A 16,485-nucleotide genomic window follows, 5' to 3' on the forward strand; every position below is an offset into this window, starting at 1 on the left:
CACTGGGAAAGTAAGGTTATCTCTTCCTGCAGGGATTATGAATATACAATTTTTTTTGGTCTTTTTAGGGCCACACCCACAGCATATGGGGGTTCCCAGGCTAGGGGTTGAATTAGAGCTGTAGCTGTCGGTCTACACCACAGCCACAGCAATGCCAGATCCGAGCCACATCTGTGACCTACACCACAGCTCATGGCAATGCTGGATCCTTAACCCACTGAGCAAAGCCAGGGATCAAACCTGCATCCTCATGGATACTAGTCAGATTCGTTTCTGCTGAACCATGACAGGAACTCCTGAATATACAATTTATGAACTGTCCATGAAAGCTTTAAATTCAGAATTTCTTGTGTTCACAGATCACTAGTAGGAACACATACACTCTCTCTCTTACCTGTATGGGGAAGGAGGGAACAGGGCAGACTCTACCAGGAACAGCCTGATGGTGTGATTCTATGGACAGAACAGTTGTTTGACTTGTTTAAATGTAACAAGCTTGAATGGCATGCTGCCAAACTGTAACAACCAGTTCTCCAGGAGCCAAACCCCTGATTTGTAGTGCCTGCCAATTTCAGTGGTGTAAATACTCCCAGCCTGACCAACTTCAAGCTGCCAACTAAAGTCACTGAATATGGAGTGTGAAGAGATGTGAACAGTTGGCTGTCACCAGTCAGTGTCAGCTGGCCCCAGCACACCCCTGAGAAACAATGGGAAAGCATGAGTATGAATATGGCCTTGGAAATTCTTTTTTAAAAACATGTCTACTGTCTGAAAAGTTACTGTCTGAAGGAAGTCACTGTGTGTGTGTTAGTGTGTGTTGTGGGTACATGCAAATGTATATTTTTTTCATGTACTTATTTCAGTTTCAGACAATTTTCCAAATTTAATGCTGTAATTTATGAACTCTTTATAAGGGCATGGAAATTTTAATAAGCATGTACTTTCCCACTTACTTTACACTCGATTATAATTGATTGCATGCCTTCTGACTTTTTGGTGTAGTGGTTTTCCACTTTTACTTTTCCAGTATCATTCTGTCGACCTCTACAGCCAGAACTGTCTGCTTCATGAAAGGATCTCTTCCTCTTTCTGTCCTGTGTCCAGTTTTAATACCAAGTGTGACTACTCAGCTGGTGAGTTGGTGCTCTTCACTGAATCTGGGGGCCACACTCCCCTTATGAGGGGTCCTGTGAGCTGTAAAATAGATCCTTTCCATTTTCCTTATTTATTTTTACCAGATATCCCCCGCCATCTGGGTTATTTCAAATCAACTGACTTCCCATCAAGGTTCAGAACAAAGGCTACCTTCATTACAGAAAAGAAAATTACTTTAAAATGCCAACAATAAAATCTCTGTCTCTGTCTTGGCTCACTTTTCCTTTAAGTGTCCTCAACTATAGTCTTCATTTGAAGAAAGTGAAAAACACATATTCACACAGGAATGAAGAGTGTCTGTCAGGCTGATTGATATTTTCACTTACACTGAGGGCCCCCACCCCCACCCCCGTTTTTTTTCTTCATTGAAACACTAGTTTTGTTGGTTTAAAAAAAACTCAGGTAGATATGTAAGAGATCATGTATTGTCTTTTTATTTTTTGTCAGCACCTGCCGCAAAGCCTCATTTCCACATGTCCCAACACTGCCTCAGCGATAAACAACAAATACACTGTCATTAAGTGAGATGTGCCCACTCTGTTCAGCCATCTCTAAATGACACTTTTTAAAACAATGACCCTCAAGGCAAGTGTTGGGCTGTGGGTTTACTTTCTCACCTCAGCCCCATCAGATTTCATTTTGTGAGTGCTGAGGGACCCCCAAACATAGCCCTGTGGCTGGGAAGGTCCTACAGGCATGGTTTGCATTCCTTTAGTTAGTAAATCCCACCACACTCCCTGCTCCTGTGGGCAAAAGAATATGCTTCCTTTCAGGCTGTGGGTTCCTCATTGTTTGGTTGCAAGATGTCCTGTGTGTCTGCGTTTTAACTGTCAGGCCCCTGAGCTGAATGCCTCTCCCAGGATGTCTACACCCTGGCCTGCAGGACAATGAGATCAGCGTGTCACTTGTCACCTAGGAGGCTGGACACAGAGGTGGGAGAGAAAGTTGTGAAATCCCTGCACCTGGCGCTATTGCTAGTGTGTGTGATTGAGTGTCCCTAGAGTGACAGAGCCCATCTTCCACGGCCAGGATCTCCACCCTGGCCTGTATTTGTGAGCCTACAGAGTGTACAAAGTACAAGAGAGGCCTGGTTTGTTCCAAGAAATGCAAAAGCAGTCCTGCAGACAAATTAAGTCCCCATGCCATGGCAGTAGCCATGAGGATGAAGCCATGACAATGGCTTTTAAATTATTTGAAAAACAGGAGTTCCTGTTGTGGCTTAGTGGGTTAAGAACCGGACTAGTATCCATGAGGATGCAGGTTCAATCCCTGGCCTCCCTCAGTGGATAAGGATCCAGCGTTGCTATGAGCTGTGGTGTAGGTCACAGATGCAGCTCGGATCCCATGTTGCCGTGGCTGTGGCCATCAGCCTAGCTTCGATTCGACCCCTAGCCTGGGAACTTCCATGTGCCACGGGTGTGGCCCTAAAAAGTAAAAAAGAAAAGAGAAACTAAATTATTTGAAAACATATGAATGAGTCTAATAGATGTATGCAATGTGAATGTCACAGGTACCCAAGCAATTCAGGCCCAGCTGGGCTTGGGGCAAGACTAATTAGGAAAGGATTCATCCAGGGAGAAATTTGTGAGGAAGGTTTTAAAAGAAGTCATTTGGTAGAGTGTTACAGGGAGAAGGAGGGTGAATCTCAAGACATGGAGAGAAATGGGAAGACTCAGGCCATGGCCCACCGGCCAACCCCGACGCCACACTCCTACCTGCACTCCTTCAAGCTTTGGCTCAAATGTCATTGCCTGAAGCCTCCTCCAACCACCAGCTTAAATTGCCACTCACCTCCTATTCCACAGGCTCTTTGTGCATTCCTTTATTTTTCTCCATCGCATTTATCACCCTCCAAAGTATTAAAATATTCCCCCCCCCCCGTATAAGTTCCATAAGGACAGAGATTGTTGTCTGTCTTATTCCCCAATATACTTAGCACTTGGCACATACCATCCTTGTTTCTTGAATAAGTGGGATGTAGTAAGGAAGAAGTCTGGTGGGCAGTGTTTTGGGGTCTAAAGACCTCAGGTGGAGAATGTGGAATCCTGAGTCCTCAAGCCTAGGCCAGCCTGGGAGGGCAGTCAAGGTCATTGTGCCATGGTTTCCTTACTGGTAGGATGAATGTTGGTGAGATGACGGCTGATGTCCTCTGAGCTGCACTGTTCTGAGAACCCACAGGGTCAGAAGGCAATGTGGTGAGCATCTTGGACTCTACTTCAAGCCACCTGGAGCTGTTACTGTGACAGAGAATTTCTGAATCATGGGGTCAAGCTGGTATTTGTAAAAAGAATCGTTTTTTTCCAATGTACTCTGGACAGGTTTGTTTGTTTGTCTTTTTAGGTCCCCACCCGAGGCTTATGGAAGTTCCCAGGCTAGGGGTCAAATCAGAGCTGCAGCTGCCAGCCTGCACCACAGCCACAGCAATGCAGGATCTGAGTCGCATTTGTGACCTACATCACAGCTTGGGTCAACCCAGGATCTTTAACCCACTGAGTGAGGCCAGGGATCAAACCCACCTCCTCATGGATACTAGTCAGGTTCGTCACCACTGAGCCACAACGGGAACTCCACCAAGCAGGTTTTTTAAAATGGGAGAGTAAAATCTAGATAAATTAATTTTTTATTACCACCTAATAAATCCTTCTTTCACCTCCTTCCTTTCCACTAACTTCTCTCACCCAACTCCTGCAGGCTTGAACCAGCAGCAATTTGGGTCCATGGATGAGTGAGCCATTGGCTTTCAAGGCTCCTAGTTCAGTGAACTAGAACTTCAGAAGAAAACTCAATAGGGAAAACCAACTTGTTTCAGTTTCAAGCTCAAGACTCTTTTGTGTCTCGTGGTTTACCTTGAAATTATAAAGCTACCTTCTCGTCCCAGGCCACTCTATTCCAGAAATTTCACTGCCACTGGAGGATGATTTCCCCCAAGGGGCTAAGAAACCTACCAGCCAAACCTCTAAGCCAGTCCTGACCTCTCACAGAGATAATGAGGATTTGTTTAGGGGGGAATCAACTTGCTGCTAAGTATGTCACCACAGAATAGGAAGAGAAATTACAGCCTGTAGAAACCTCAGGCCTATAATGGTTAACTCCCTGGAGACTAAAAATTTTCCTGCTCATTTCTGAGTAAGGCTTATCTGGCAACATTTGAAAAGATGTTTCTGCACCCCTGTATTTTGACAGGACACCTCCACAAGTCTAACCTGTTCGCCTTCTGTAGTTTATCATGCTAGGCATCCTTCATCTTGCTTTGCTTTGCTTTCCATCCCTGGAGGTCAACAAGCTTGGGGGAGCAACCTGTGATCATCTGGGTTCATCAGCCACTCACTGGCTTGGGTACTCAACTCCTTTGACCCCCCCCCCCCCACACTTTGCTAAAGAGCTACAAAATTAGGGTCAGAATCCCTAATTACAGGATTCTGAAAGGGATTATAAGTGGCTGGGTGGAGGTACGTGGCACAGCTCAGGTCCTGGGAACTGGCCACCGTCCTTACCAATTCCTCTTCGCGTTCGCAGCAAGAGCAAACTCTTGCCCACTAGACAACTATCTAGTGGCTTTCCTCCAAATACCTGAGCAGTCTAAGTGTCCAGCTATATTAGACAGCAGGCTCTGATGGCCCAGGCTGGAGCCGAAATTTCATGCGTCCTTTTAATTAAAAGATTCAGTGCCTAATCACAGAAGGACATTGTTTGCTAGTGCCGATAATGAAGTAGTCAGGGCTGCCGAAGTGAATCATTAGGGTGGTTGATGGTTTACTCTGTGCCCATAGGATAAAATGAACAGGAAGGGAGCCAAGAGGAAGGGGCCGCCAGGAGAGACAGATGTAAGAGACGTGATGGATGAACTCCCCGCCGAGCGAGGAGTCCTCGCTTCAGAATTGAAAGCATTTGTGTACAGTTAGTTCCTATACGAAAGGGTATCTTATTATAAAAACCACAAAGAGAAAGTAATGGCGTTCTCTTGAGACACTACGAGTTCTGGCAGACATTCTATCTGCTGAGTGGCATCATTATCTGGCTTTTGCCTCCAACAATTCTTTTTGAGCAGACAGGGTATACATTATACATTTCAAATAAATCATACATATTTTTTTACATTAAAACCAGAACTGGCTGCCTTTTTAAATTTATATACATGAACAATTTTTTTATTTTATTTTATTTTTTGTCTTTTTGCCTTTTCTAGGGCCGCTCCCACGTGGCATATGGAAGTTCCCAGCCTAGGGGTCGAATCGGAGCTGTAGCCTCCAGCCTACACCACAGCCACAGCAACATGGGATCCAAGCCACGTCTGCAACCTACACCACAGCTCACTGCAATGCCGGATCCTTAACCCACTGAGCAAGGGCCAAGGATCAAACCTGCAACCTCATGGTTCCTAGTCGGATTCGTTAACCACCGAGCCATGACGGGAACTCCTATACATGAACAATTTTTAATGAAAGAAAGTATACCTTTGGTAAATATGCAGAATATTAACATAATTAAATCCAGGGTGAATGCTAGAGATTTTAAATTCATAAAACTCTCTTCTAAATCATTTTTCTGGCATGAGTACATCTTTATGGCTGTAGAGATGCTCTAGGCTTCATTTATTTTGCACAGGAAGTGATTTTGTTTTTAATTCTTGCCCTGCTTCTGTGATCATGATTCTCTACATTGTTTAAGAAACTTGGCATAATAAGGCATCCCAGGCTGGGATTTGTATGTGGGGAAAAAAATATTCATTAATAATTTTCAAAAATACTAACTAAATCCATATACCATCATTTAGTAAATAGCCTTTATAATCAGGAAAAACTCATTATTTGTGGAATGATGTGTTTTCTGTATTTAACTTTTGTTCTAGTGACCTTGCATAACATCCAAATAACTAGGATGTTAACTCTTACTGTTGTGTTGCCTTTGAGGGCATTTTAATTATAGGAATTTATTTGAATCATCAGTTTTACTGTTAGAGCCAAATCATTCTCATGGGCTTATGGGAATATATGCCACCAGGCAGTAGATTAATAACTATGAAAAAACCACATGAAAAGGTCACAGCAAAACGCAGATCAAAACCTGTGGTTTTCTGGATTTTGCAGTCTACCAGCGTTTTGAAGCTTCTTTAGGGTAATATGATCTTTATGGCAACATCACTGAGCTCTAGACACTTGTGATAATTAAGACCATCCGGAAGTGCCCCACACTCGCCCACAGGGCCAGCCTTCACCTTACAAGGGACAGGACTGACAAGCACACATCCATTTTAACTAAGAGCCCGCCTGCGGTGATGCTAGAAAAATATGATAGTGAAGGAAATCCTTTTGTTTTCCAAAAAGATTGGAAAAACAGACTGGATTGGGGCCGGAACCACATAACTTGGGAGGGCTCTTTATGGAGAACCACAGCAGAAAGGAATTCTCTTTGCTGGTGATTTTTTCTGGCCTTCTGCACTGTCATTCCTATAGTGTTTCAATTATTCTCTCCAACCAGCTAACCACCCTCCCAATCAGTGGCCTCACCGACTCCCATCTTCTTACATTAAACATGTGTTATTGGAAACAGGGCAACATAGAGAACTTTTGAGTTTGGGCACCAGGGACCAAATTGTCACCCTATTGTGAACTTCTATGGAATACTCGAGTTAACCGGAGTGATTCTGGCTTCCTTTGGCCTCCCCGATGTTTCTTGTATAATAACGACTTGGACACTGGAAAATACATTGAGACTATGAGCCAAAAATCAAGTTCAGTGGGAATCATAGGAGAGGGATAACCAATGAGAGGGCATGGATCCTGCAGGCGCGTTGGGTCTGTGGCTGCTGAGTTGAAGATGTGCCATTTGGGCCAGGTTTTGCCATGAGCTGGATCCCAGTGGTGAAGGGCAAACTGCTTCACTTCCTGAGCTAGAGGCTCTTATTCACAGCTCGCAGATCCATTCTCTGCCCTTCCCACCCACCCCACGAAATGAGAACCAGGCCCCCAGTATCGGGAAAGTCATGCTAGAAAAACAAACACTACAAAGGCTGGTAACAGGGGGATATCTCACTTGAATGTTTTTTGTGACCATCTAGGTTCAAGGAGGAAGGGGTCCTCCAGCTACGTTAGCCAGCAGGGGGCCTCTTTGTAGCACACACCCGTGTGTTTGGCCAGATGTCCTCCCAGCAGAGGGTGGGGGAGGGGCGAGATAAAAAAGAATTCTTATTAAAAATAAGTCTTGGGAGGAAGGAAAAACAAGACAGAGAAAGTGTGTCAAGTGTGACGGAAGACCCGGCAGGGCCATCTGATATCGATTAAATGTTGATACACTCAACAGCAAGAAATGGGTGTCACGAGGAATTGACCCTGCTCTTCAGAATGTGGACCAGCGACAACTGTCTGGGGGCAGATCAGTATGGCGACCCATGCACCAGGGGCCCAGTGGCAAACACAGCGCCAGTCCACATGGCAGGGAGTGGGGGGTGGGGAGGACCCCTGCACTGGGAGTTAGGGCACCTCATCAGCCTCACTCTCCGCCAGTCACACAGTGACGCTTGACCAGATGACTACTAAGCAACCCTCCAGCCCCAGATTCTCTTATCTACCATCATCTCCCCCCTGATGACATCTTCCGAGGCTCTTCTAATGGAATGTGAGAAATAGCCATGGAGATGCATAAAATGTTCACCCCCCCCCCCCCCCGCCAGGGTCTTAAAATCCCGAAGGAATGAAACCTCCCATAGACCATAAAAGTGTCATCCAATCTTTCCACAGCATCCCTGGGTCTCTCCTCCTGTGTTTTACAGTTACCACCAAAGCACATTCATTGTTTTCTAAACATGAGATGTGTCATGTCTGTGGGTCTACCTGGGCTTCCCTCCCCTCCCAATTCCAAAGATATTTTTGTTCTAACTGGCTATAAGGTTAGTTGGTAGCTGGTTGGTTTTATTTCAAACTCTCAGGTGATAGAGAGCTTAAGAGCAGATGAGCATGTGTGCATGAATGTGTGTTCATCCTTTAGTTAAGGATGAGCCATTGAAGGTTTTTTGTTTTTGTTTTCTTCTTTTTGCCATTGTCATGAGATCAGCAGTATTTTAGAAGAGGGTGAGGCTGGATTCCAGTGGGGCTGGGAGTGGAGGCTCCCACTGAGATTAGAAGATCTCACACTAGGATGGTGGCTGTGAAAATGGACAGGAAAGCCTAGCCAGAGAGGCACCACAGTGTTGGGGAGAGATCATGACGTTTGGAGTCAGACAAACAGAGCCAGGTTTGAATCCTGGCTGTGTTGTCTATGGAATGTCATTTCAGCTTTCACTACTATGCCCAATTGAAGGGTTATTATATGAATTAAAGGTGCCATCAAGTACCTAGCTTACAGTCTGGCACGATGTAGGAACATCAGTAAACTGTCGATGAGAAGACTGTGATAAAGATGTCCCACAGGAAGATTAGCAGGACCTGGTGACTGAGTTGGAAAATTAGTGTAAGAGGAGACCTCACAGTGTCTGAGCTTGACCACCTGGGAGGATGGGATGGTAGGAGTATTTAAATCAGGTGGAAATAAGAAAGCTGGAGGTCTCCGTTGGCAGGGCTAGTACCATGGCCAGTTTTGACCTTTTGACATGGCACTGAAAACATCCAGGTGGCAGTGGAAAAGGGCAGATGAAATGGAAAAGGAGTAAAAGAAATGCAAAAGCTGGGATGCTGGGAAGGTGATTCATAGGTCCGTTTGATCAATGAGTCGGATTTTATAGCTTCATCTTCAAGGAGTTGGCTAACCAAAGGTTGAGCCAGCGTGACCGTTTTCTAAAACAAACCTTAACTCCTCAAAATAGGTTCTTCCCACCAGGCCTCTCCTAGACCTTGTTAGAAATGCAGAATCGAATCGTAGCTCCTGCATCCGCCCTACTGGCTCAGAACCCACATTTCAAAACGTGATTTGTAAGCACTCAATTGACACTTTGAGAAGCACCCTTCTAAAGCATGGCAGCCAGACCAGCAGCGGCCGCACCCCCTGGAAACTTGTTAGAAATCCCCATTTTCGGAGTTCCCATTGTGGCTCAGTGGTAATGAACCCAACTAGTATCCATGAGGATGCAGGTTTGATCCTTAGCCCCACTCAGTGGGTTAAGGATCTGGCGTTGCCATGAGCTATGGTGTAGGTCACAGAGAAGCCTCAGACCCTGCGTTGCTGTGGCTGTGGCATAGGCTGGCAGCTGCAGCTCTGATTCAACCCCTAGCCTGGGAACTTCCATATGCTACAGGTGTGGCCTTAAAAAAAAAAAAAAAAGAAAGAAAGAAAAAGAGTTCCTATAGTGTCTCAGTGATTAACGAACCTCCATATGCCATGGGTGCAGCCCTAAAAAGACAAAAAGACAAAAAAAAGAAAAAAAAGAAGAAAGAAAAAGATCCCCATTCTCAGGCACCTTATCAGACTTCCTGAATTTGAAAGGCTGTGTTTTAACAAGAGCTTCAAGTGAGTCCATTGTACCCCAGAGTTTGAGAATCACTGCTCGAAGTCTAAGAACAGACATATTGAACCCGTTCCCCTTGGGTGTATAGCCGAGAACTCCGGAGGGGTGGGTTAAACCCTGAAAGTTAAATATGATTCATTGTTCTATGCTGTTTCTCTCATCATTTTGCATTAAACACAGCTGAAGAACTCTTTTCACCGAAGAAGGGCAGAATGCGTAAAATTATAAACCAAATGAGAGAAACTTTGGCCATGCTTAATCTTCATGATTTACCCATCAAAAGTTATTGAGCACAACTATAGGAGATCAGTCTTTTACATGCAGTTGCTCCTGGGGGACGCTATTAGTGAGACACGCAGAGGAAAAGAAGGACCCTCTTGATGCTCCTTACAATGTGATTTTCACATTAAAATGTACAGTCTTTGTTTTCTGTGTTTCTAATCAATTCAGTGGAAAGTTCCCTTTTTATGGGTTAAGTTTCTGGAGTCATTTGCAGAAGTAATGGTGGTTTACCACTTAGACTAGAATGTTTTTCAAAAAGTTCAATTGTGAGCAATAAAAGTTTACCTCTTCTCATCAAAAATGTCTGGTTTTTCTGGTTGTTCCTTAGGTGTTATTCAAATCACTGTGATAACTTTGATAAGGGTCAGTGTCTGTGTACATGTAATGTACAAAAATGGCTAGATATTGAGCATTTCAATCATCAAATTATGTAGATTTTCTGCTATGGGTTATAGTACATTACAGCAGGTGGCATGCTGGTAAACCAATTTGGGATGTGGGAGGCCATCATTTGTAGTGTTTGCCAATTTCCATGGTGTAAATACTCCCTCCAGGGTTGATTTCAAGCTACCAATGGTTTAATAACCAGCTCCCCAAATTCCTACAAATTTGACAGTTGACACTTGCAAGCCAGTAGGAACTAGCCTGAGCACACCACTGAAAAACAGTCAAGGGACAAGTCACAAATTTTTTTTAAGTTTTGGTTGGCTGAGTTGGAATTACTGTAGGTCCATAATGTCTGAAACAAATAGATCTGGGTGTTTTAAGTCTTTTATAATGTAGAGATTTTTATTGAAATTATAATTATAATGGAATGTGATCTGTAACTATTCTGTAAGACAAAGTTCTGTGCTATTTTCATGTCATTCAATACATTTATAACAAAATAATAGTGACATTTAAAGCTTGTGTTGCTCAAGTTGTGAATTTTTTCTGCTTGTTTGTCTTTTTGTCTTTTTAGGGCCACACCCACAGCATGTGGAGGTCCCCAGGGTAGGGGTTGAATCGGAGCTACAGCTGCCAGCCTGCGGCACAGCCACAGCAACGCAGGGTCTGAGGCTTCTCTGTGACCTACACCATAGCTCATGGCAACGCCAGATCCCCAACCCACTGAGTAAGGCCAGGGATCGAACCCACAACCTCATGGTTCCTAGTCAGATTCGTTAACCACTGAGCCACGATGGGAACTCCCTCAGGTTGTGAATATGTTTAATTTTAAAATACCAGTCATCCTGTAGTAAGGCATAGGTAAAAATTATTCTCCATTATAGTATTTGAGCCAAAATGCAAAAAGATTTCGAAGTGGTGGTTTTGGTTAATATTATTAAAGTTTGACTTTTCTTACAGGTATTCAGGAAGGAACACAATGTACCAAATGTAAAAATAACTGGGCACTGAAGTTTTCTATCATATTATTATACATTTTGTGTGCCTTGCTAACAATCACAGTAGCCATTTTGGGATATAAAGGTAAGTAGTCTTTGCTTTTTACTTCCAAATAGCAACCTTCCCTTGACTAATTTAAGCCTGAAAACACAAGCACATTTGCAAGTATGAGATATTTCGCTAATACAACTCAGAGGCAAACCTTAGAAAATCTTAAACTCCATCTTTGTGTCTCGAGCTTCTTGTAGTTGCAGGATCTGAAAGGAGGGACGGAAAGTAGCAATTCCTTCGGAGTCATTGCCACCATAATCATGGTCCTCTATGAGTTGTCAAATTTCTTCCTCTTGGTTGCTTTTTCCTACTTATTTCCAGATAATCCCTCTTCCTCCATCTTTTCTTATCTCTCAGACACTCTATGAAAACCCTGGAGTCAACTCACAGGAAAACTGTATTGACAGAGGATGAGATTTCCAGGGAAACAGTTAACTTCACCCAGAGACTGGTCAACTCATTCCCTTTTTTCTTTTCAGCACATTTACTGTGGTTACCGTTGTTTATATAGCTCCATAAACACATTGCCCTGGAGAAATTAAGCACAGAGGCAGCATTGCCACTTCAGCGATACTTGATGGGATGTTGGTGTTCTTTCAACGTGTCTGATTTAAGGTCAGGGGAGGATTTTTGCCTGAATCCTCCAGAATTGCAGTCAGAGTAGGCTGGTCCCCTCCCACCCCCGTCCCTGATCTGGACACCACACGTAGAAGGTGTCCTGATTCAGAATCATGAACTCTGTAAACCCTTTTATAGCAAACAGCAGTGGAAGCTCCATGAAGACATATGAGATAGACATGCTGTCTGGTTTCAGCATGAGGCAGACATGGGGTCTGCTGATCTTCAAAACCTTCACTTAGCAGCCATCTCAGCTGCCTTCCCTCACAAATGACAGATTAACAGTGGAGAATTCCCATACGTTCCCTTCTCTTTTTGTTGCCCCATAGATTGGACCTGGCGACAGAAGGACTCAAAGTGAATTCCCTCTAACATGTAACTCCTCCCACTGCTCTCCCAGTGATCAGTGGTTTCCTGAGAAAACAATGCACTAAAATGAAAACGGGCTTTGGATCCGGATGGTCCTTATCCAGTTCTGGAGTCCACCATTTGTAGCAAAACTGTGTTTATTAAGTGCTCACTGGCATGCCAGGCATCATGCTAAGTTCTCTGCACGGCTGTGGGTGTGAATCATGACCTTTTAGAGTTTCTGATTTCTTATCTGTAAAATGACAATAATAATGCCACTCTTCAAGGTGACTGGGATGAGCAAAAATGATGTAACTGAGCCACCTGTCCTAAGGTTGGTCCCTCTGTTCCTTGCTTCTTCATAACTGCATTTGTATACTCTTGCCATGAGAATGGCACAACCATGTTAAAAATACTCAGGATAGTCAAGGCTTATTAAGTCTACTTCTATGACTGTGGAAAATTGTGTGCATTTTGTAGTGTGTTGACTGATAAACTTGAGCAGTGGAAATTTGGAAAATTAACAAGTCATTTTATCCAGTTGTGATGAGTTAATCTCACCTAGGATTAACAGAGCAAGTGTTAAGAAAGGGTATTAAATCATGGCAAGGGCTGGACAGAGGGGAGGAGGGGTGAGAACTTAGGGAAAGCTGGGTATTTTATGTCCCAGGTAATTCAGCCTGGCTGTCTTCCTCTGCTGGGTTCTTGAGATTATTATTCACATCTCCATGACTTTTCCTGGTGAACTCAGATAAAGGAGACTTTGGAAATCAACGGCCATTGAATAGGTGTCTTTAGGGCTCAGCACTGTGTGAAATTATGAAAGTAAACAGAGATGAGAAATGTTTGAATAAATGCCTCTGTGTGGTATTTTGAGAAGAAATAAGATCTAGGATCTTTATGCCTTCAGAATTATATAAAAAGATCCAAAAGAGGGGGCTTTCTTGTTTGTTTGTTTTTAAAGTAGAAATATTTCCTCCTTTTTTTTTTAATCTCTTTTTTAGGACTGCACCCATGGCATATGGAAGTTCCCAGGCTAGAGGTCGAATTGGAGCTGCAGCTGCCAGCCTACACCACAGCCACAGCAACACGGGATCCAAGCCACATCTGTGGCCTACATCACAGCTCATGGTAACGCTGATCCTTAACCCACTGAGCGAGGCCAGATATCCTCATGGATACTTGTTGGGCTCATTACCACTGAGCCACAATGAGAACTCCATTTTTATGACATCAGAAAGCCCTTCTCAGCATTGGCATGTTTGCACAGGCTGGTTCATTCTCCTGGAACACCTTCTCCCTGCTCTCCACCTTTCTCTTTGTGACTTTTTCTCCCTTTCTGTCTTGCTTAGACATAGCTCCTGCAAGAAGCCTCTGAAAGCTGAGTTAGGTGCCCTTCTGCTGGTCCCTGTGGCATCCTTTTTTGCTCTTAGCCCCTATCACACTGTATCATTATGGCCAGTGGGTCTCTTTCACAACCCAAACCCAAAGCTCCACAAAGACCAGAGACTATCTTTTGTTATTTGTATCTCCCACTAGCACCCTGCCTGATGGTCCTTAATAGGTACCCAATAAAGTTTACTGAATGAATTAATGAGAAGATGGATGGATGGATGGATGGATGGATGGATGGTGAATTGTAGATTACGGCTGACTTCTGTAAAAGCAATAAACTGAAGCCCAAGGACCTCTAAGCCAATTGCTGCAACTCAGAACACTGCCTAGGAGCTAAAATTCTGAAGATCACTTGGCTTCCTCTTCATCTCACTAGGATGAAGGGGGAGGAGGTTGAGGGAGGAAGAGATTGAGAGAGTGAATCAAGTTGGAGACAAGATGATATTCTTGCCCCTTTTTCTCTCCTTCAAGACTCCCATTCCTCAGGCCTCTACTGACAAAAATAAGATAATACAACATGCAATTTTGGTCTTCAAACGCAGCCTTAATGAACTAAAATGTTGACATTTTCCAGATGTGTTTTCTCTTTACTTGAATGATGATTCCTCTTTCTTTCTGATAAGATTCTGGTGACCCAGCATGGTAAGAGGTAGAAAGATAAGTTCTCCCTTCACACATCTCCTTTTGAAGTCTGGAGAAACTCTCTCCACTTTAAAAAAGAAAGGAAGGAAGGGAGGGAGGGAAAGAAAGCAAGAGAGAAAGACAGGAAGGAAGGAAAATATTCAGTGGAAGAAGAGGTTTCTCTGAAGGAGAAGTTGGAAGGAAATAAAATAGAAACTCCTTTATTCATCAAAGTTAAACTCCGTGGCATTTTCCTCAAAACTGTCCTTTACTTCTCCTTTCATGTCACTTATGCAACTACAAGTTAGTATATAACTTAAGTTCCTTGCAGAGAATTTGCTGAACAAGTCAGAGGATTGCTGAGTCACCCAAACCAGTCAGGACACTGGCTGTGACCATGAGGCATGCCAGCCCCTTGACAGAAAGCACATTCTTGGACAGTTACAGCTTGGTGTACCCTCTGCACTGTGCTTTTCATTAGAAGGCAATGGAGCTTCCATGGTAGAAGCCACCTCCTGAATTCAGTGGGTCATTTTTCCCCCAGAACATTCCCTGAACAGGAAAATCCTACTCTGTGGTCCTGCCCAGCAGGCATCCACCTTAAGGTAATTAGGATAAAGAAGAAAGACAGGGGAGTTCCCGTCGTGGCGCAGTGGTTAACGAATCCGACTAGGAACCATGAGGTTGCGGGTTCGGTCCCTGCCCTTGCTCAGTGGGTTAACGATCCGGCATTGCAGTGAGCTGTGGTGTAGGTTGCAGACGCGGTTCGGATCCCTCGTTGCTGTGGCTCTGGCGTAGGCCGGCAGCTACAGCTCCGATTTGACCCCTAGCCTGGGAACCTCCATATGCCGCAGAAGCGGCCCAAAGAAATAGCAAAAAAAAAAAAAAAAGACAGACATCTGACTCTTTCTCATTCGGAACCTCCTCTGAGGCAACAGTCCTAGTCATAGGTGTCGGCCTTGCTGCTTAGCTCTGCCAAAGTGGCCGTTACAGCTGGGCAAGTAGGCTTTCAGATGTGCATCAGAGCACAGTCACTGTTGTGAGAATCCAGGATAACACCCTATAACCACATCTTCCTGTATTTTTGTAAGGAAACCTGAAATAGTGTTCAAGGTAGAAATGTCTTTATTGCATTCTAAGGGAGCGTAACTGATATTACCAGGAAGTCCCAAATACCAATGAGGGAGATTTGTTTCCCACAATCAGACTGGTACAGACCCTCGTGAGCATCAGGCAGGAGTTCTGCTCTCGTTCCTTGTCCCCAGGGCCTGGGCTGTGAGCTGTGTCTCTTGTGCCCTTTGTGTCAAGCCCTGGGCCACAAACATGACAGATAATTGGTAAACATCTGAGGGTGGTGACTGTAAAGGGAAGATAAAGAAGATATAATCCTTCCCCCCCAAGGGACTTTTCTTGAAAGAAACCATATTTAGGAAAAAATACTTGATGAGAGGCCATGTGGAATTATAAAACAAGTAGGTTTTAGAGTGAGATCTCTCTCCTGACCTGGTATCCCACTTAGTCACTTAGAAGCTGTGTGACTGTGGGCAGGTTACTGAACATCTCTGAGCCTCAGTTTTTTTTTTTTTCATCTGTAAAATAGAAGTGGTAAGGATTAACTGCAGTGAGGATGTGCTGCACCTTGCAAAGAGTAGGCATTCAATCAATAGAAGTTTTTGTTGTTGTTTTTGTTTTTTGCCATTCTGATTAAAAGCCCTATTGGTGTGGAGTCAGCTCATGAGAGAAGGCTTGGCATGATGGGCCAGTGAGATTTGGAGTAGACTTGAAAGGATGGGTGGAATCAAGAAGAAGAAGGAAGAGGTTAGTGGCCCAGGCCAGGGGATGATACCAAAGTGTTTTTATAGAAAAGGTATTATTGTCAGATTATCCTAGAGAAGTGGGCTTCAGGTACTTGAAGTGGGGTGAGGGGCAACACTCCAGCTATAACACCTAAAACATCGATGTTTTGAAGGAAAAAAATCTGTCAAGGAACACTTTACAAGAATGGGGAGCTTGTGACAAAAGACTGCTAATGACCCTTCTGTGTCACATGCTTGTTTTCCTCATAGGAGAACAAGTCTGTAAACTGAGGTCTCCTCCAAAGACAGGGAGTTTCTAGGGTCAGAGAAGATGGCTTTGCCACTATTTTCCTGACTGAAAATTTGTGCTAATGAGTTAAGAGGAAAAACAAAACA

At 43.9% G+C, this 16,485-nt stretch overlaps 1 protein-coding gene across 1 annotated transcript in view; it reads left to right on the top strand.

Annotated features, from left to right (window-relative positions):
* COLEC12 (collectin subfamily member 12) overlaps positions 1-16,485 on the top strand; it is a 189,351-nt gene that overhangs the window by 139,523 nt on the left and 33,343 nt on the right. Inside the window, exon 3 of the mRNA XM_047793871.1 lies at positions 11,222-11,344. Within this exon, the coding sequence (XP_047649827.1) occupies positions 11,222-11,344 (123 nt within the window). The remainder of the gene's footprint in view (positions 1-11,221; positions 11,345-16,485) is intronic.

The sequence above is a fragment of the Phacochoerus africanus genome, chromosome 8 (genome assembly GCF_016906955.1).
Source record: "Phacochoerus africanus isolate WHEZ1 chromosome 8, ROS_Pafr_v1, whole genome shotgun sequence".
In the NCBI taxonomy this organism is placed as follows: Eukaryota; Metazoa; Chordata; class Mammalia; order Artiodactyla; family Suidae; genus Phacochoerus; species Phacochoerus africanus.